At 41.4% G+C, this 20485-nt stretch overlaps 1 protein-coding gene across 1 annotated transcript in view; it reads left to right on the top strand.

The window, feature by feature from the left end:
- Positions 1 to 3792: 3792 nt before the first annotated feature.
- LOC148034741 (P-loop containing nucleoside triphosphate hydrolases superfamily protein) overlaps positions 3793 to 20485 on the top strand; it is a 57618-nt gene continuing 40925 nt past the window's right edge. Inside the window, exons 1-6 of the mRNA XM_087679697.1 lie at positions 3793 to 4419; positions 4553 to 4638; positions 4724 to 4733; positions 4844 to 4906; positions 16536 to 16649; positions 17830 to 17891. Coding sequence (XP_087535823.1) covers positions 3936 to 4419; positions 4553 to 4638; positions 4724 to 4733; positions 4844 to 4906; positions 16536 to 16649; positions 17830 to 17891 — 819 coding nt within the window. The 5' untranslated portion in view covers positions 3793 to 3935. The remainder of the gene's footprint in view (positions 4420 to 4552; positions 4639 to 4723; positions 4734 to 4843; positions 4907 to 16535; positions 16650 to 17829; positions 17892 to 20485) is intronic.

Raw genomic sequence — 20485 nt, 5'->3', positions numbered from 1 at the left:
AAAACGAAATGCACGACAGGGTTGTGTGCTTCATGCTACTACTGAAAACGCAAGGTCGATTGATAGAGGGGTTGGCGTGATGGAAGCAAGGGATGGTATGCAAAATCGAGGAGCTGCGTTTTGTGACTAGTGGACCTGGACTTACCGAGGCAGAAAAGATATTCTTTTGTGTGATGTAGTTTGGGATTATAGAGGTCATAGTAGAGAGGGTGGCATGTATGTTGAGCAACGTATGCTTTTTAATTGGTCGTAAGGATGGCCGTAAGGAAAAGATGGGTTGTGTGCTTTGTTTAATGGGCCATGAGCTGTGACACATGGGTAAACAGACTGTTTCAAAATGCAGGAAAAGGAGTGTTTGGCTATGGAAGATGGCGGCCGATAACGAAAAAGCCTTAAGGCTTTTTTACCAAAGCAAAACGTTTTTTTTAAAAACATCTAGCTTTTGGTTACGGGACCAAGAAGAAGTCTATAAAAGGAGAGAAAACAAATAGCAAAGGGCCCTTCTCATGATTTGTTTTTTCACCTCTTATGTGAGAAGAGAGGAGGGTCACTTATCAGCTTGCGGGGCTTAGTGTGTTGAATTTCCACAAATCTGATGTTGAAGGCTCGGTGTTTAACTGCAACCTCTTGAGGTGTGAAGGTTGTATGTGGTTATTTATTCAAGCTCATATTTTAAATTTTGTTGAAGGTCTTAGATGTTGTACATTGTGCATGGTTTCGTTGTAATTGAGGCTATAAAAGGCAAAGTTATCGTATATTTTGGATCAGTTTTGCTGGTGTTTTAGTTGTAAAGAATCCAATTTTTTTGTTTTGTATTGTACTTAGACAAAGTCACCGCCACTCCTTGTCATTCGTTTTTTGGTTGTGTGAGAGAGTTATCATCAATCACAACTTGCATAACAACTTGTTGTATATGGAGAATAATATTTTAAAACCTAAGCACCATGTTCATTCACTTGCAAATTGTATATACATATGGGTAGGACGAAAATATCTAGCATGCTTGTACATACTAAATATCTCAAGATTAAAACGAAAAGTCTTATATAGTTGTTTCTATATTCATGGGAAAACCACAAAGGCCTAGTCTAAAAGGTTGAGTATTATAAATGGATAGAGAAGAAATGATCACTGATGGAAAAGAGTAGGGGGTGCACTAGCTAAAGTGAAACCCTAGTCCTAATGTATATCTTACTACTATATTATTTTAGCTATAGGTTCGAAAAGCCCTGAACCCTAGAGGGCTTCCCAAACACACCCCCTTTTTCAAAACTCCCTCCCCTCCCAACCCCCTCACCTCCCTTTTTTTAAATTAAATCCCCCCCCTCTCTCACACACTTATAATCTCTCTCTTTCTTTTCCCCCTCCCCTTTCTAATTAAATTCCTTCCCCCTCCCCTCTCTCTCCTTATTTTAATTAAACAAAAAGTTTACATTTAAAAGTTTAATCTGAGAGAGAGAGAGAGAGAGCTCTCTCTCTCTCTCTCTCTCCTTATTTTAATTAAACAAAAAGTTTACATTTAAAAGTTTAATCTGAGAGAGAGAGAGAGAGAGAGAGAGAGAGAGAGAGAGCAAAAAAGAAAGAAGAGAAGAGGGAGGGAGAGAGAGGGGGAATAGAGAGAAAGAGAATTATAGAGAGAGAAAATATAAAATTTAAGAGAGAGAAAGAGGAAAAGAAAATAGAAAAAGAGAGAGAGAGAGAGAGAGAGAGAGAGAGAGAGAGAGAGAGAGAGAAAATAAGAAGAAGAGAAAGAATTTGAACACAGTGAGAGAATTATAGAGAGAGAAAAGATAACATTTAAAAAAAAGAAAGAGAATTATAGAAAGATGAAAGATAAAATTTAAGAGAGAGAGAGAGAGAAAAAGAGGAAAATAAAAAAGGAAAAGAGAGGAGAGAGGAGGAGAGAGAGATAGAGAGAAGAAAATGAGAGAGATAAAACAAGAAGAAGAAGAGAAAGAATTTGAACACAGAAAGAGAATTATAGACATAGGAAAGATAAAATTTAAAAGATAGAGAAAAAAAATTAAGAAAAAAAAGAGAAACTTTATTTTTAATTAAAATAAAGAAAGAGAGAGATATATATATACAAAGAGCAAAAAAGAAAAAAGAGGAGAGAGAGGAGGAAGATAGAGAAAGAGAATTATAGAGAGAGGAAATATAAAATTTAAGAGAGAGAGAGAGGAAAAGAAAAAAGGAAAAGAGAGGAAAGAGGGGGGAGAGAGACATAGAGCAGAAAATGAGAGAAAATAAGAAGAAGAAGAGAGAATTTGAACACAGAGAGAGAATTATAGAGAGAAAATTTAAAGAAAGAGAAAAGAAAAAAATTTAAAGAGAGAAAAGAAGGAAAAAAGAGGAGAGAACGAAAAGAGGGGAGAGGGGGGGAAATAGAGAGAAGAATAAGAATAAGAAGAAGAAAGAGGAATGTCACCTTGATGACCTAAGTCCTATACAACAAAGAAGTAATCATTGGTGTTATGGTTTCATTGGATGTCAACATCACATATATTTGAGGAAAATTATGAAGTTTTTAAGCCTTCTATAGACGTGACATTTTCCATGCCATTTGACACGTATCTGTAGGGTAAGGGTGCCATTACTGAGGCGTTGTGATAATGTCATAAATTTTAAAGTACTAGCATGCACTAAGAAAATATATAGTTGGGATGGTGAAGTGGTTTATATTGGACAATTAAAACTCTCTTATTGAAGCTCAAAGCTTCAAAATGAATGATAGTGTTGATCCTTGCACAAAGAAAATTATACACACTTGCTAGCTTGAAAATTAAAAGCTTGCCTAGATCTCTGCTTTCATCAACTATATACATTGAAGTAGGTAAATCAAAAGATATAATCCAAAATAATCTATTTTACCTACATTTGAGTCGACGACCGTTGTTGCAACATGAGAAGTTGCTTATGTTTCAATGGCCATGCAAAAGATCTTCACTTTTTTGCAAGTTGAAATCTCCAGACATATGCTTATGTGATGATGCTCTAAGAAGCTAGCCCCACGTAGGTCACTTAACCTACGTTGGAGACTAGTTGCAAATAGAGTGTAATGGCCATGAGTAGATATAAGCACGATGGACCCTCATATAATATCCACATAAGCAAGTAAATGTAGTACCCTCATTTTTGAGGGTGTTAAATTGATTTTGAGAAGTTCCTTTTTCAAAGAGATCAAGGTGAGTAAATCTATTATCGATTTAAGACTTTGGCTCTTAATGTCATGCCACACATAGGTCATGACTAGACTTTTCCAATGTTTAATAAGCGAGTTAGTCCCTTTCATAGCAAGTATGAGGCTTAAGTAAGATACTACATGTAACATCTTTTACTTCCTACACATCCAAAAGCGTAGCACGTACTCTGTGTGTGACTTCACATGTAGAACTTGTGCAAGTTGATTTTACATAAGGTGTGACTCGGCTCTAATGCCTAGGAGTGAGTTTCAATCCTCAACCTCAACGTGACTAGTTCCTAGGTGAGAAGGCTATGACACATGGCGACTTGTGGTCAATCGCATACTTGAAAGAGAGCACTTGTATATAACCACAAGTGGCACCACAATTTCAATCCTCCTCGCACTAAAGCCTCTCTCTCTCTCTCTCTCTCTCTCTCTCTCTCTCTCCATGTCTCAAGGTGTGACTCGGCTCTAATGCCTAGGAGTGAGTTTCAATCCTCAACCTCACGTGACTAGTTCTTAGGTGACGAGACAATGACACGTGGCGATTTGTGGTCAATCGTATACCTGAAAGAGAGCACTCGTTTACAACCACAAGTGGCGCCACAATTTCGATCCTCCTCGCGCTGAAGCCTCTCTCTCTCTCTCTCTCTCTCTCTCTCCCCCTCCCGTGAGTGTCTCTCTCTTAAAATGTTTCCGTTCGCCAGGTAGGGCGCAGGACAAGGTCTAGAGTGAGCTTTCTGTCCGCGACATGAATGCCTTCGGTTCCTCTTATTGTCGCCTCTCACAGGCTGCATCTTCCCCCCTTCAACCTCGTTTCCTGTCATCATCTTTCCATCATGCGAAGCCGTCATGTGTTCTCGCGAAGACACGAGGACAACAGACCTGCAGAACACATTGTGCCTCCCGCACGCTTTCAATGCGAGTAAGCGCATCATCATCATCCTCCGGCGATCTTGTATCAGACAAACAGGAAGCATCTTCCGCAGGCACTGAAGCCATGGATACGAATAATTTGGAAAAGAATAATCTGGACAACGGGAAGCTTGAAGAAGACAATTCGTCGAGGAAAAGGAGGCCGAAAGAGTTCCAATCTTCCTGGGACGCCAAGGATTCGGAGGGCAAGGATTACTTGTACCGGCTCGGCAGTGAAGCCTCCAACATGAATATCTCCGTTGGAGCAAGGCAGGGCCTCATCGATCACCTGTTCGTTGGGGACTTCTTGGGAAAGGACTGTACGTTCAGTGCCCCAAGCCTCAAGTAATTTGTTGCAGCACATTGTATGTTGTAACATTGATGCCTATTTTCGCCAATTTGTTAGCTTTTGTGTCATCTTGACGCTGATTAAGGGCATGATGATGTTATCAGCCGACATAGTTTTCACCTACCGGCAGAAAGTGACGCGTTCCTTTGAGCACTTGCAAGGAGACTATTATATAGCGCCTGCCTTCATGGTATGCTGCAAGTTTTTTTTTTTTGCTTGATCACGATTTTGTATATGATGTGGCATAGCTTTTATTCATCCTTTTGCTTGTGCAGGAAAAGATCGGTGAGTATACTTACCTTATATTCAGCCTCCATTGGTGCTTGAACTGAATCTGTTAGATTCTTTAAATGAGTGAACATGTGCTGATTATCAGCGTATTTTTGTGACTCTAGTTTTGCACATTGTGAAAAACTATGTCGCTGATCGCATGGATACTCGAGTGCCACTCATTTTGGGTAAGCATCAAATGCCTTTAGCGTTGCTCAACCTATCTGAACATTCTAGTTTCAGCTAAGCGTCAATTGCACTAGCATTTTATTTTCAAAATCTCTATTTCTTCAATCTATTTACATTTTTTTTCTAGTTAAGCATCAAATGCCATAGCCTTTCTCTTTTATTCTCTGTGGATGCACATTTCTGATGCTATTTACATGCCCATGAATGCATACACACAATAATACGTTATGTAATCATGCATACATTCTTTCCTTTTGCTGGGTTAAACCTGTCCTCATCTTGAATATGACCTGGTCCAACAAACAATTCATGTGTCCTCAAGAACTGCTTTAAACTCTCAAATATGTACTGTTCCTGCACAATTTTAGGCCCATTAAAAAGCCTCAGTTGTCTTTCTATGCTTAATGTGAAACATCCAAGTTCATCTTGTGAAGCCCGGTGGGTTACAGTCCCCACTGAAATTGCAGATATCCTTAGTTGCACTGCTCACTTGCAACCGGCTGTTTAAAGACCTGCTAGAAAGTTCCAAGTTTTGACAAATAGTTCTGTAACCCATGACAGTTACCATCACTCTAGAAGTACCTGAAACTTAGGAAACTGTATTGTGATTATCCGAATCAACCGTAGTAAATTAAGCTGTGAAGGTATACAATCATCCCAAGTGTCCATTCCTTATGAATATACGCATTCAACTTGAGGCATAATTAGATAGATGCCTTGAAGAAGCTGCTGGATCAACTGGGAAATGCCCGTTTGGTAAACCTACAAGGTTTACCTAGGAGAAGGCTGTGAATGGATAGAGAACTATGAACCGTACTTGAGCTTACAAAGGCCCCTAGTATGCTTGGTGAGAAGTCGCACTTGTGGAAGGAAAGATCGTGGAGACAATTCTTCTAGAAATCAACAGCAGCAAAGGTTCCATCTTTTGTCCTCAAAACGGACGATGTTTTTTCTTTTGCTTTTCTTCTGTTCTAATAGTATCTTGCTTGACCTTGTCAAATTCCAGGGACATAAACTAACTAATTTGAAGATTGAATTATGATTTGAGTAGTTTCTTAAGCTCTCAAGGATCGGTGGAAGTTTGGTCTTAGGACTTTGTACTCATTGGCAAATTAATTCTCTCTTGGAAAAAGTATCATGATACTCCTACCAACACTCCATGGCTGGCACAATCATCTCCATTAGGCTTAGACAAACTATTTGAGGAGCAATTGACAATCTATGTCCTGCCAGAGGCAAAAGCTCCATCATTATATTCCAACAAATATTATAATCTTAGTGAGCTAGTCTATTACCACCCCAAAGTTTAAATCAGCATTATGAGACCTCTCTAATATGCTGTCATTTGCGAGAGTGCAACAGAAGAAGGAACTCGAACACAGAGGAAGCAAGAGAGACAATCTATAAGAAAAGAAGAAAAGAAACCTGCACTGAACAAGGAACAAATGCTGAATACAGGAGGAGGATTGATCAGTACCTGCACACAGCCCACAATGTCAGTGAGGGCACTAGATCAGGCTGATGATGATGGCAGCACGCTATGAACAACCAAATATCCCAAAAAGTGGCCAACCTGAAATCTTGGGGCAAAAATATGGCTGACCAGCATTTAATGCCAGTAAAAATGCCAAAAATACTCAAAAAAATCCTGAAAAGGGTGGACAATGTCCAACAGGTGAGGTAGGCTGAAGATTGCAGAATCTGCGCAGAAAATGCACATAAAATCCTGACTGGAGGAGAAAATGCATTGAAATGCAATAGTTGAGTGCTCTAGAATGAGCTACCTCCTCACTTAAAAGAAATGATAGACGAGCTCCTAAAGTCCTCATCTTGAGCTTCATAGGCAAGAGATGACAAGGCATGACAAACATGACTGCTAACACCCCCTCTCAGATCTTGGATGTGGCAAAGGGCCAAGGAAGAAATGGTTCTTGGGGTGGCAAGAGCAATGCCAATGTCGATGAAGTTTGTCGAGAAAGACTATTGATGAAGAAGCTCCTCATAATCCTAGGAAACCTCCTTTGAAACACTAGGGGCTAGGAAATCCACAACCACATCACGGAGATCGTTCCCCTTTGAAAGGGATGGGAGATAGGAGGGAACCACCAGAGGAGAGGGTGGGGGATGGGAAGGAACTTGTGGAAAAGATGGTGTACCAATGGGAACAGGTGTAGCAATAGACAACTGCCATGGAGGATCCCGCATAAGAGAAGGGGAATAGAGCCTATAAAGCTTGCTCTCCTGCCAACTTGTTGCGACAATAGCCCCTGTAGTAGAATCCTCAATACAAACGGCTTGCTTGGTGAAGGCAACCCGAGTACCAAGCCTTGTAAGGCCATAAATTGAGAGGAGTGGAAAGCCCAAATCCGGAACATAAAGGGCATGTGAAAGGAAGCTTGACACGTGGTCGGGGAATAAAGGCAAAGTGCCAACACCATAAATAAGCACCAAAACAATGTCACCAATGGTGAGTGAACCCTTTGAAGGGCAAAGATCCTACAACAAATCACCTTGTGGAGTCATATGACTAGAAGCTCTACTATCAACCAACCAAGGCCTCTCAAAAGATGAGGCAACCAGTGAATAAGGCTCCTCAACAATATGAAGGAACATTGACTCTATATATGACTGCCAAGTGGGAAATGGCTATAAATAGCTAAATCTCCCAAAGACTAGTCGACTTGAAATCTGGGGCCAAAAATATGTCCGCCAGCATTTAATGTTGGTAAAAATGCCACACACACAGAGAGAGAGAGAGAGAGAGAGAGAGAGAGAGAGAGAGAGAGAGAGAGAGAGAGAGATTACTGTCTACATAAGGCCAATGTGGCCTATGAGAAAATCCAAAGTGGCCTTTGAAATAATTCTAAGAATGACTTTACATTGGGACTTTGCCAGAGTAGAACCACGTCTAGTGTTGTCCCGTTGGTAGAAAGAAAAGGAAACCCAAATTTGACAAAACTATGTTCAAAAAAATGTGGTGAAGATTTTAGGTTGTAGCTAATCTCAAGGTTTATATATGATCTTAGCTATCATGCGGTCCCTAATTACTCCACTGATATGCTTGATTGTGAGTCTTCGGTGCCTTGTGATAATGGCTTTGATCCCAATGTGGTGCAACCTCCTTGGACATGGTCCTAGTAGATGGGGTTGTCATGCTCGAGAAAGTGAAATGGATCTATCCAATGCAACTCCATGGCATGGAACGGGAGGTATCTCACTGCGTGGCTCTATCTTTGTAAGGCTAGTAGTGTTAGTAGGGTCGGGATTTGGGGAAAAAAATCTATCATTGCTTGTTGTGTGGGTCCCTCTAGGTGAGCTAGGCTCTTGTCTCGTAGTAGTGGTGTGGCTCCTCTAGAGCTCTAAGAGGAAAAGACCTAGGCATCTTTTGTCCTTGTACTCTATGATGCAACAAGGAGGTCCAAAACCATCATGGAAGAGGTAGTGGTACTGTCCTTGTATGTCATAGTATACTATACATCTGCATGGCTGGCCTCTTGTCTTGCAATAGTGCTGTGTGGCTCCTCTGGAGCTCTAGGAGGAAAAGACCTAGGCATCTTTGGTCCTCGCACTCCATGATGCTGTGAGGAGGTCGAAAACCATCATGGAATAGGCAGTGGTAATGCCCTTATATGTCATAGTATACTGTATATCTCCATGTGTAATGCTCCTCTATCTTAGGCTCTTGGCCACAAAGTTGGCGAGTCCAATCCTTTGCTAGAGTATTTGTCCATCTACTTTTCTCCATCTGTAGTGCGTGATAGGAGGTATGAATCTGTTCGATATCAGCCCGTATGCTATGGGAGAGATGGGTGTCCATGTATGCTGACCGAATATTGAATCCATCATCAGAGAGGCATAAGAAGTAACTTTGGTAGAACTCCATCCTCCATCCTAGAGGGAGTGGTGGGTGGATCCATGTCCTTGTTGTCTTAGTCCCCAAGATATCAACTCTGATCACTTTATTTAGCTATGATCGGCTGAGAGAAAGTGTAGGTAGTCAAGGTTGTTGTCAAAGGTGGAAGGCATTCAATATCCAAACCATGTAGACTCATCCATATAGTTATGTGTGAAAACCAACTATTCTTCTCGCCCCCTACTACTAGTTGTCTAGATGAAGTTAGTGCCCATAGACATGGGAGATCCCATAATCTATGCCAAAAGGTCATTGCCCTAAAGAGTGCCTTTGTGACTATAGCTGCTGCCCCCAGCTTTGCTTTGACAATGGGATGTGTGGTGGAGGGCTTACTCCTAATCATACGTTTTATCATCATGATCCATGTCCTTTCCATACTATCTGAGCCATCATAATAATCTTTCTGCGTTTCGGTTTGATTAGTGAGTGGATTGAGACCCTTGTTGTACAAGCTGCAGCCCCATACTTCTACTTCATATAGTAATGTAGGTGTGACTAGGGTGTCAAACAACCATAGTTTGGTGCAAGGCTCCTGGAACTATATGTGAGCATATCGACTCTCGAGTGCCCCAAGTGCTGCAAAGCCTCATGCTAGATGTGTCTTTGATGCCCCTCTCAATGTAAGTCGTGGGCTAGAGAAGGTGACTCCCAGATAAACATATTTCCTCACATACTCCACTACGTCTCCTCCAAATGGGAATTGGTACATAGATCTAGTCACCCATGCTGTTGAGGTATTGAAGTCCAAGGTTTTGGTCTTCCCAAGGTTTACCACGGTGTGACCAAGTGCCTCGCTCCACTTCTCTTTGTAAGCTAGCTCGAATAACTCTACACTCATCATCATATCAGCTATTTTGGGGAGAAGTAGAGAGTGTGGGTCTACATCATGGCATGGTGTGTGGGAATGCATACTTGGTTGATCTATGTATGGCTTTTGCTAAGTCCCTTGTATATTCCTCCAATGATCTACTCAAGTCCAATATATGTAAACTATTCTGTAGAGCGCCATTGTAGATGTGTGAGGTGTCTTCCACAAAGTGGTATTGGGATGTTTAGAGAGGTGTGGTGTTCCATGTGTCTTATGTCCACAAGAGGACCTATCAAGTAACCCATAGTACTTGCCCCTCCTTTCTTGGCTCTCTTGCATAGGCCTATTTCATCTATGTCAATCTCTTTGAACATGGCATTATCATGCATATAAAAGTCACTCTGTCCATCTCCAGTGCACGCATTGAAATCTCCCACTAATAATATGTCCCCAATGCTAGCATATCTCATAATATCCTTGTAAAGTGCATCAAAGGGAGATCCATGTCATGTGGCATAGGTTGAGTTTGTAGGAGGAAAGTAGCATATTGCAATGAATATGTCACATAGTCTTCTTGCATGTATCCTAATCCATAAGTATTGTGCATCATGATCTCTCTTCATTACCTACACCATCCCTTTGAGGTCTTCTCGGTATAGTATGGCCACACCTCCAATATCCCTAGTGCTTCTTGGTTTTCTACTGCTGGAGAAAATGCACTCTCCCACGTGTATCCTTGCATGTCTGGTAGTTGGCTACCTTTACATTGGTGTGATTTTGTGTACATGGCTATGTCTATGTTTCGGAAGCTATCTTCAAAGTAACCAACGTCCAAGCATAGGGCTCCATTACAATTCCATATTGATATTTTTGTTGTGGGTCCAAGTGCACACACACACACACACACACACACACACACACACACACACACAGAGCCATTTTTGTTGTGGGTTCCTTGTACAAAATCTTTTCCAAAAGCATTGTCAATAGATTGCAGAAAGTGTTTCTATATTTGATTCATCCACATCGGTATGAGGGACGAAACATCATGCATAATGTTTTGAATGTTCAGATGCCGATTGATCATGCAGAGCCTTTGGCCAGTAGGTTGTTATAATCCAACTAGATATTGAAAAGGCTGTTGATCATGCTAGTTAGTCTTTCCAACGGCATTGATGTCTACCATGGGTTTTGTTCCTCACATGACTTCTCTTATTGATACCATCAGCTGGGATGTTGTGGCACATATTGTGCTTAATTGTGGGGTTACATATGAGATTGCCTTGTCTCATTCTCTTCATCAAGGATGCCCTCTTAGTCCTTTATGGTTTGCATTGGTCACTCACGCGCCACTGCCTTTGTTGGATAGGTTGGCTCTGATGATGGGGAGATCGTTGGTTTGACTCTTCCTAGTGGTGCTCAACTTTTGGATCAATCTTTGGTAGATGATTCCTTTATGTCTCTTAGGGCTGATTGGACCAATGTGAATTGAGCAATGACTATTTGGAGTCTACTTGGCTTAGCTTTGAAGCTTCATATTAATGCTTAGAAATCCACACCACTTACCACTTTCTTGTATGGAGATTGATTTGCAAGTTTTGGGTTGGCAGGGTCGTTGTTTCTAAAGGTGAAAAATTGGTGTGGATGTGGCTCTTGGGGCCTTGCTTGATTGGATGTCCTCTTGGTATGACATGTTTATGTATTGGAAATCTTAGGGCTGGCCTTTTCATGTGCGGCTCAGTCCATCATGATTAGTATGGTCTCATATTTTTGGCCTTTACTTCCTTGGACCAAGAAAAGTCTTTCTTGAAATCAGTGCAGCCCATCTGCTTTATGTTATGGAAAAAGAAAGGGAATCATTGGGTTAGGCATGGATATCTTGGTAGCATGTTACCATAAAACGGTTGGGGGAGCAGCTTTGTTGGATGTCAATCTCCATAGGATAACTTTTGAGAATGGTGTTTTTGCAGGCCATGTGTGTGTAGAGTCATCCTTGGACTGATATTACCAAATCTTTTATTGAGGAGATTGGTATCTCACATGGTCGTATACTTATCCGGGTTTCTTGGTGGCATGTGCTGAATTTCATGTGGCCTCTTAAAATTTCATAGTTCTTTTTTCTTACCCATTTGATTGGCTCGTGGTAGGAGATTCTTTGCTTTATTGTTTGGTGTCCTCTTGATCTCTAAAAGGAGGCTAATTCATCGCAGGCAGAAGTATTAGCCACTCTTGAGTTGTTAGATTGGCCTCATAAAAGAGATAAATTTGATCAGATAGCTAGAGTGGGGTTGCAAGCAGTATGTTATGTTGCCATTCGTGGGAAGCCTCGTCTTTATTCTTTTTGTTATGTTTACCAATACTTTGGGGTGCTTAGAGGCTATAGCCAAATTGCTTGACCTTGCAGGAGCAGATTTAGTAGTATAGTCCATTGCTTGCTTTTCAGCCTTCTTTTCCTTAGCAAGATTGGATATTTGTGAAACTCCAAAAAAGTTAGCTAATCAAATCTACCATAAGATGGTGGAGGATAAGGGACGGGTCACGAAGAAAGCCAATAAAGTATGGCATGATAGTAGGGGGAAGTGGTGGGACAGATTTTTTCGACTGTGGAAGACCAAGATTCCTTATTAGCGGAAAGTTTTCATATGGTGGCTGGTTGTTGGGGGTCTGAACACTGGGATATGGTGTGTGCTCACAAGTGTGTGTTCACAAGTTTTCCTGTGTCCATTGTATCTTTTGCACTATATGCAACAAGACCACAACTCATCTCTTCACCTCTTGCCTATTGCGAGACAGATTTTGAGCTTTGTTTTCCTTGTGTGGACCTCCGTGACTCAACAGCAAGAGATGCCCATCTGTTCTTGGGTCATGGGCAAGATGCCTTCTTTGTCCACTTTGCTGTTAGATAATTCCTCTCTCTTCCATTTTCTTAGATGGACGGCTCTCTGGCGCATTTGGTGCACTCATGATGCCTTCATTTTTGATTCGGCCTCTGGTATTTGTGGTCATGTGGCCTGTGTTGGAGGATTACTGTTATGCTAGATCCCTGCGATGGTTTTGATGGACCTGGTCCTCCGTGAAGAGGGGTTAGGAGTGCCACCTAGGTCTTGTATATATGTCTTTGACATAGGTCTCACCTAATGATCACGTTTCTCTCTATCCATGTGAGTTGGAGTTGGGGTCATATTGGGAAAAGGGGGAGGGGGCAGCTGATCATGCCAAGATCATATTTGGCAAGTAGCTGCTCCACCTGGAAGTACCATGAGCTCTCATGGGCCATCTGTTGAGAAGTTGCTAGTGGTCTCCATGGTAACATGTTAAGTGTTGTGCTTTGCACTCTCTATATAAAAGTGATGATTTGAAAGTGAGCTCTACCTCCATGTGTGGTGCAATAAATTGTGCTCTAAGAATCTCGTGTGGCATTGAGGGTTTGCTGCATATCATTCGTGACAACAAAATAATCTGAGGTCTCTCTATTTGTGTCCAGACTGATGTGCCTAGGCTTGGGGCCTAGACCGCTGTTGAGTACATAAGAATTGGAGTGACTAGGGTATCAAATAGCCATGGCTTGGTATATGGCTTTTATAGGTATGTCTGGGGACAATCTCTAGAAGTGCCAATGACGCATATCTTGTGGTGACTTGATCCCATGTTTCTTGTTGTTAAGAGTGATGTGAATGTGGAAGGGTATAACTGAATTGAAAGAAAGAAGTGAACACAGAGAGGAGGGAGAGAGAGAGAGAGAGAAATAGAGAGTTGAATGCCGAAGACTACAAAGTATGTAGACTGAAGAAGAATCGATACAGTAGACTTTTGGAGTATCACCAGTTGGAGATCTCTCTCACCTGCAGAAGATTGAAATTTGTAGGCTGAAAATTGGATGACTCATGTCACGGGGACATGAAATTTTTGAGATGCTTTACTCTTCCTAATAACATTTGATTAATTTAATAATAAAATGTGCACGGTTGTAAGGCATATGTGATAGACATGGCAATTGTTTCATGGTAATAAGTCAAGGACCCCAAGGAAGCAGTGGGTGTCAAAGGCAAAAGTTGTGATAAGTTATACCAATTGGATTTTGGATGTCAATTGGTGTCAGTTTGGCCCTAGGATAGCTAAATTGGCCATTAAGTGTGAGTAGTGGTGACACTAGGGACTAGGCATTAATTAATTAATTAATTAATGCCATTCTAAGGGTCAATCGATGGTAGGGATCCCTTGGGGTTGCAAATGGCCTAGCCAATCAAATTGTGGATAGGAAGAATTAATTAAATGACTGAAAATGATTGGAAAATGGGATTAGAAGGCTGCCACTTGGCCAAAATGCCCATGCAATGGGAGACAAGGCTATTTGGGGCTAGGAGAGTCTCATTTAGTGCATTTAGTTGGAGAGAGAGAGAGAGAGGAGCTGCTGATTAGTTTTTTTTGCAGAATTCAGCCATTTGCTATAGGCGATAGCATAACCAAAACGAGAATAAGAAGATGGTAAAGGTGAAGGTGTGTCTACCTTCTCCTTGAGACCATAATGCCTTAGAGCCTCCAATGATGGAGAAGCTTGATAGGGTGTCATAGGATCTGAAAAAGAAGGTGCTTGAGACATTATGAGTGAGAATCAAGTCATGCATGTGTCTTGCACAAAGACTAGTCTCCACAATCACCGTAGGTTAGAAGAGCATCGGCTTTGATACCATGTGAAGATATACTAAGGTTTGTACTTAGGAAACATAGCATATACGACCAAGACGGAAAGACAAAAGACTCGGATAGAGAAGTAAAACTCAAACCCTAAACGCAAAATGCAAAAACTCAAAACTCGAACATAGGGACAAACATAGAGAGAAGAAACTATGAAGTGAATGAATGCCGTAAATGAATGAAAGAGCGTACAGAATGCCCAAGGGTAGAGTGTTGCAATGTCGGAGAGTGATGTCCAATGGAGATGGATGCCAAGTACTGTGACCATTAGTCAGAGCGTCAAAGTGTGGGAAACACCAAATGCTGATCACCAAAGTGTTAGGGAACTGAGGCGACAATAGGAGAGGTGTTTGCTGATGTAGATGGCCTGCAAAGAAGTCCTCTCGGTAGTTACTTCCTATGGGACATCTCCAAAGTTGTGGGTCAAGCTCCGGCTCATGTACAAGGCTCTCCATCCACCATGCAAGTTGTCACCCCCTATGATAAGCTCCAAACCATTCTCTAAGAGGCCACCAAATCTATGCAAGATTTTCTACTATGCATGGTGACAGTACATGATCACCCTAGAGCGGAGCTTCAGAGAGTCCAGACGCCAAACACCCATCAAGGATCCAAGGACATGGCAAGCTTTATGCAGAACATGTATATGATGTGCCGCACTATGCTTCTATACCACAGCCCATGGAGTCGCCCCAAGGACATGGCAAGCTTTATGCAGAACATGTATATGATGTGCCACACTATGCTTCTATACCACACCCCATGGAGTCGTGCCACACTATGCTTCTATACCACACCCCATGGAGGCGACTCCATGGGGTGTGGTATAGAAGCATAGTGTGGCACATCATATACATGTTGGTGGCCTCTTAGCGAATGGTTTGGAGCTTATCATAGGGGGTGACAACTTGCATGGTGGATGGAGAGCCTTGTACATGAGCCAGAGCTTGACCCACAACTTTGGAGATGTCCCATAGGAAGTAACTACCGAGAGGACTTCCTTGGAGGTGCATTGGAGAAACAGCACATATGTGAGGGTATCATTGTGGTTCCAAAGAAGGAAAGTGTCTAGAAAGTTGTCTTCATCAAGATCGTCGAGAGGAGGTGACATGTTGAAGTCTTGGAGTTGCACTAAAAGTGATGTACCAGACTCTCTTCTACAAAAACTAATCTCTCATCACAATGATAGTCAAAACTCGGAGCTTAATCACACACCTTGGGGCTTACTATCACTTTCATCACAATGGCAATACATGGGATGTGACGATATGCTAGGTTTTGCAGAGAAATGCAGCAATGTACTGCCGGGTGACAATCTCTGAGGGCAAAGAATGATAGCGTGCGGTGAAAACACAGCCACCTGGAAGTGTAGATGATGCAGGTGACATCATCACAATAGATGGGTGTCAACCTGGACCTAAAGGCAGCCACCAAGTGTGCCCAAAAAGCAGGATGGCAGCTGAGAAAGATTGGTGGCAGCATCAGCAGTAAAAAAATGCAGCAATCTAAAGCAGGGGCAGCAGCTGGCTGAGTGGGTTGGAACCTTCAACAGGCTGGTGGCAGCATGGCTGCAGCCACCCGAGGATGGGTGGCAGCTGGCTGGGCTGGCAGCAACGACCAATGCAGAGGCAGAAGCTGGAGAGGGAAGATCATGAAAATGAAGGTGATGGAGTGCTGGCACAAAGATGTGGGAATGAGGGATAGAAAATGGATGCCCACATTTCCTTTTATAGGAGATTTTTGGACAATTGTCCTACTGTCGAATAAAATGCCTTTTTCATAATAATTTCTTTTCAGGTGACCAGTTATGTGAATAGAGTTGCATGACGTTTCTATTCCTAGTCTGGATGAGTGAAAGGATCTCTTCAGTAGATGATACTTGTCTTCTTGTGCACCTGATGGAGGTTGCCACAAGTGAAATCACAGCAGCATAGGACCTGTTTGGGTAATATATGCAGCTTTGTGGGGCTCTCCTGGGGTCATTTGGTAAAAATGCAGCTGTTCCATACCATAACTAACGTATCACTTATGCATGGAAGCTGGAGCTCTTATTTATGTAGCTTGTTTGTCTTCCATGTGATGAATGGTTTCTTTACAGTGATATGTAATCTGCTAGATTCATAAATTCAAGTGGTCACATTGTTTAGCTTTTGAAAAACCACTTTAAAGGGCAACTATTAAAAAGTGTTTGAACTTTATGGTCACTACTCAGGTGTATGGGGTGGAAAAGGACAAGGAAAATCGTTTCAGACAGAGCTGATTTTCAAGGCTATGAAGATTGAGCCTGTAATATTATCTGCAGGAGAGCTTGAGTCAGAATGGGCTGGTAATGCTTTTTAAACTATAAAATTTTTGAACTAAAGTATGTGGGAAAACTATGTACTATGTCTAAAAGTAGAAACACGTGTAGTGACAGATACCATTTTCAACCAAAGAAGTCAAAAGTGTACCCCAAATCTGCAGCATTTGATTATTTTCTGGTGACCGTCAACACATGTCACTGTTGAGATACCAAAGTAGGCTTTAGATTTGATGCCATAAGCTTTTATCTGGTTGAATGGGAATAGAGATTTCACAATCTAGGTTAAAGGTCTCAACATTTGGCTCATTGTTCTTTGTTATACACACAAAATAGGAGAGTAATAGTGAATTTGAGAAGGAAACTCCCTGATATAAAGCATGGATTGCATTAACATAGGATTACCTCAAGGCCCCTTGGGTGCCCCCTCAGGCATATGATGGTAGAGTGCATGCTATCTCATGTACTCTGTATTGTAACAGTTTAAATGAAATCATAGTACATTGTAGCTCATTCTGCTGCTCAAAAGTGCAAAAAAGAAAACAGAACTGATCTGTTTGGAAAGTGTAACTCATGTGGCAGCAGTATCAAGCTCTTTCAGTTTGTTTTGAGGATATCAAGGTCTTGATTCAGCTAATGGACAGGACAAAGTTTGTCAATTTAGCCGCACCTTCTTACACATGATGAAAAGAAATGTATAACTAACATTTCAAATAGCCAGCACGTGTCTTCTTAAGTTAGGTCATTGTACCTGAGACAATTATCAAATTCCAGGTAATTTCTGATAAATTTCACTTTAAGGCTTTACTAATAAGTGACTCGCATTTGTAAATGTCTCTCTCTAAGGCTCTATCTATTTATCTGACCACTATAGAAATGTTGTTTCCTCCTTTCAGTTTATAGTTTACTGCTTGAGTCATATGTTTTCAACTTTCAAATGAGGTGTTTTCTTGAAGTGGTCTTTACTATGGAAAGTCACTACTGAGCAGTCAGGGCCGTCGAATTTAGCCCAATTTGTGTATAAAGAGTTCATTTGTAGTTTGACCATCTGATTTAGCTCAGTAACTATTAATAAAATTTCTGCCTTACTTTCACTATTATGATTATTGCTCACTTTCTTTGCTGTTTCTTTGTGTCTTTACATTGGAAGTGAGAGAGGTACTTGTGAGCTCATTGACTATAGATACTGTTGTTTTCATAATTTTAGGAGCGCCTGGGAAACTTATAAGAGATCGTTACCGTTCGGCATCAAGAGTTATTAAAAATAAGGTTAGTAATTATTGTGCTTGGTCTGCATATTTGCTTCTGGGCTGCTCATGCTTTCTTTGTTAGCATTGGCTTGACAATGGTACGGTGGCACTGTGAATTCCAATTCAAAAATTAATTCTTCTTTTCTTGAGTAAAGAGCTGATTTAGTTCAACTTAAGATTGCTTTTTGCCTAAACTTTCCCTTTCTTTTTAAAGTTCAAAAGCAACTATCTAGCTTTTATCTTGTGTGAGAATTGGCTTTGAGGCTGGCCAAATTAGCTGTGCTATGAAGCTGTGAAGCTTTGGATGTGAAGCTTTTGTTTGTTTCTCACATCCACAATAGACAGTTAAGCTCACAATCATGTGATCACACCCTTCTTTTGGTCTTAAAAGAAGGGTGTGATCATGTCCACAATAGTCAGTTAAGCTCACGATCATGTGATCACACCCTTCTTTTGGTCTCAAAAACACCTCGTAATGAGTAGGTATATTGATCATAGGAAAAATATAGGAGTCATGGTAGAGTAGTAGAAGAACCTTGCTGTACGCCAAGCAACTAAATCCTCCCTAGGGAGAAGGCCAGCATGCTGAATATGACTTTGAACCTTGGAGGCATAATCAAAGATGAAGGCATTCTGGGTGATCTAGTGGTGCCAACAGCCCCAGAATCTAAGAAAATGAAACATGATCTTGATATGTGTTGCATGGAAGTGGGATATTTTGCCTTACCAAAGTTCCAATCAGATGGATGCAGCAAAGGTCCCATCACAACTCTCCAAATGTTAGATAGGAGGGACTAGATCTTTCTTGCTAACGGGCATGAAATAAATCTGTGGCGAGATGAGTCCACACTGGTAGTACAAAAGAAATAGTTGCCATTATACGTATGTTGCTTGGAAAGAGTTGAGGAAAGGGGCAGGCCATCTATTATCACTCTCCAAAGAAAAATTCTTCATTTGAATGGAGTCTTATTAAGCCCGCCTTCCATGACTATTTTCTTCCACCATGCCTTGCTTTTATGTAGATCCCAAACATGGCATTGGCTTTGGTCACCAACCAATGGTGATTCCTGATCAGAAGGTGATATATCTAGTTAACCAAAGCATCCTCCAGACTCAAGCAAGCCTCAAGGTTCCAATCCTGCCAAGGATGATCAGAATCAAGGTGGTGAAGAGCTATCAGTCTTGTAGCTGCATTGAGATCTTTCCCTGTAAATCACAGTGTCCGTGAGGGATCTGGAAAACCCGTCTGGTTATGTGGAAAGACATCAACACACTGCGAGCTGATAAAGTCGCATCTGTAGTAGAGACCAAGAGTTTGCTGCTGTCCACCTACTTCCCTGGGTGGTCCACGTCATCATTCCTGCATCAAACGCAGCTCTAGCTGGCTACCATGTCATGATCTTGCCATCCAGACCTACCCAGTCTGCACAATACAGCTGATTCAACCTAATGACCACTCCAGACTCTTGCATTTTTCCCTTCTAAAGGCCACATTGCTGCTGCTGCTGCTGTTTACAGCTTGCCACATCATCATTCCCTTTCAGAATGCTGCATTTTGTTATCTTTCAAGCAGTGCTGCTGGTTGAAACCCTAAAACACAAAGCTATGAGGCTCTCTCGAAAGTCTCACCCTTAAGTGCTAGCTATCTGCTCTCTGCAAGGCCTATTTGAATACCATCTACTCCTCTTGATCCATGATGTGATCAAACACTCTAGCTGCCCAAAGCCCTAGACCTCTAGTCATAGAGGGTTGTGTAGTTTCTCCTGTGTGAGAGAGAGAGGTCGAGCCATGTCTAGACTCCATACTCCCAAAAGCATGGGTGATGGGGCTATTTTGGATGTTGAGATTGACACGGTTGCTCTTTGTTGGTCACTACTTCAAGCCATGTGTGATTGGTTGTCACAAGGATGTGAAATTTTGCTTGCTTTACTTTAATATTTGGATTAATTTTTAATCGAATGTTTTTGTAGATGTGAAGTGCAACTAAGATTATTTCATATTTAGGAGCCAAGGACCTGAGGAAATTTGTGGATGTCAAAGGCAAAAGTTGTCTTAAGTAAATGTTGCACAAACGCTAGGTGGTATTTGTGTCAGAAATCAGCCTAAGACATTTTATTAGCCATAAGTGTTGGTTGATGACATTAGGGATTTGGCATTCAATGATACTTAATACCAATCCGAGGGCTAAAGAAGACTTGGGAACATTGGGAAGATGAATTGGCCTAGCCAATTTAATTGTTGGCTGGTCAGATTAATTTTCTGGGCACTAAAATAGAGGTGTTAATGTGTGGTAGTAGAGTGGTTGTAGAAGGCTAGAGTGTGAAATGATGGGATATATTTAGGTTGAAAAAGTGGCTCCCTTCAAAGAGAGTTGGGTAGAGTGAATGCCAAAAGCAAACTTTTGAGTTTGGCTTTTATGGGGCTGTATGAGAATCTTCTAAATTGCCCACTAAATGAGGGATAGTTTTGACCTCATTTTTCATAGCATAACCAATATAATTATCAAGAAATGACTGCTGTGAAAGGAAACCAGAGAGAGATTAGGGTTTGCAGGGGAAACATAGAATGTGCATGGCAAACATTGAAAGAGAAGAGAAACTCAAAACACAGAAG

This window comes from Lygodium microphyllum, chromosome 6 (genome assembly GCF_053477565.2).
Source record: "Lygodium microphyllum isolate KBCC chromosome 6, Lygodium_microphyllum_v1.1.10, whole genome shotgun sequence".
Classification (NCBI taxonomy): Eukaryota; Viridiplantae; Streptophyta; class Polypodiopsida; order Schizaeales; family Lygodiaceae; genus Lygodium; species Lygodium microphyllum.
The sequence above is the reverse complement of the archived record's forward strand: the minus strand, read 5'-3'. Positions and strand labels throughout refer to the sequence as shown.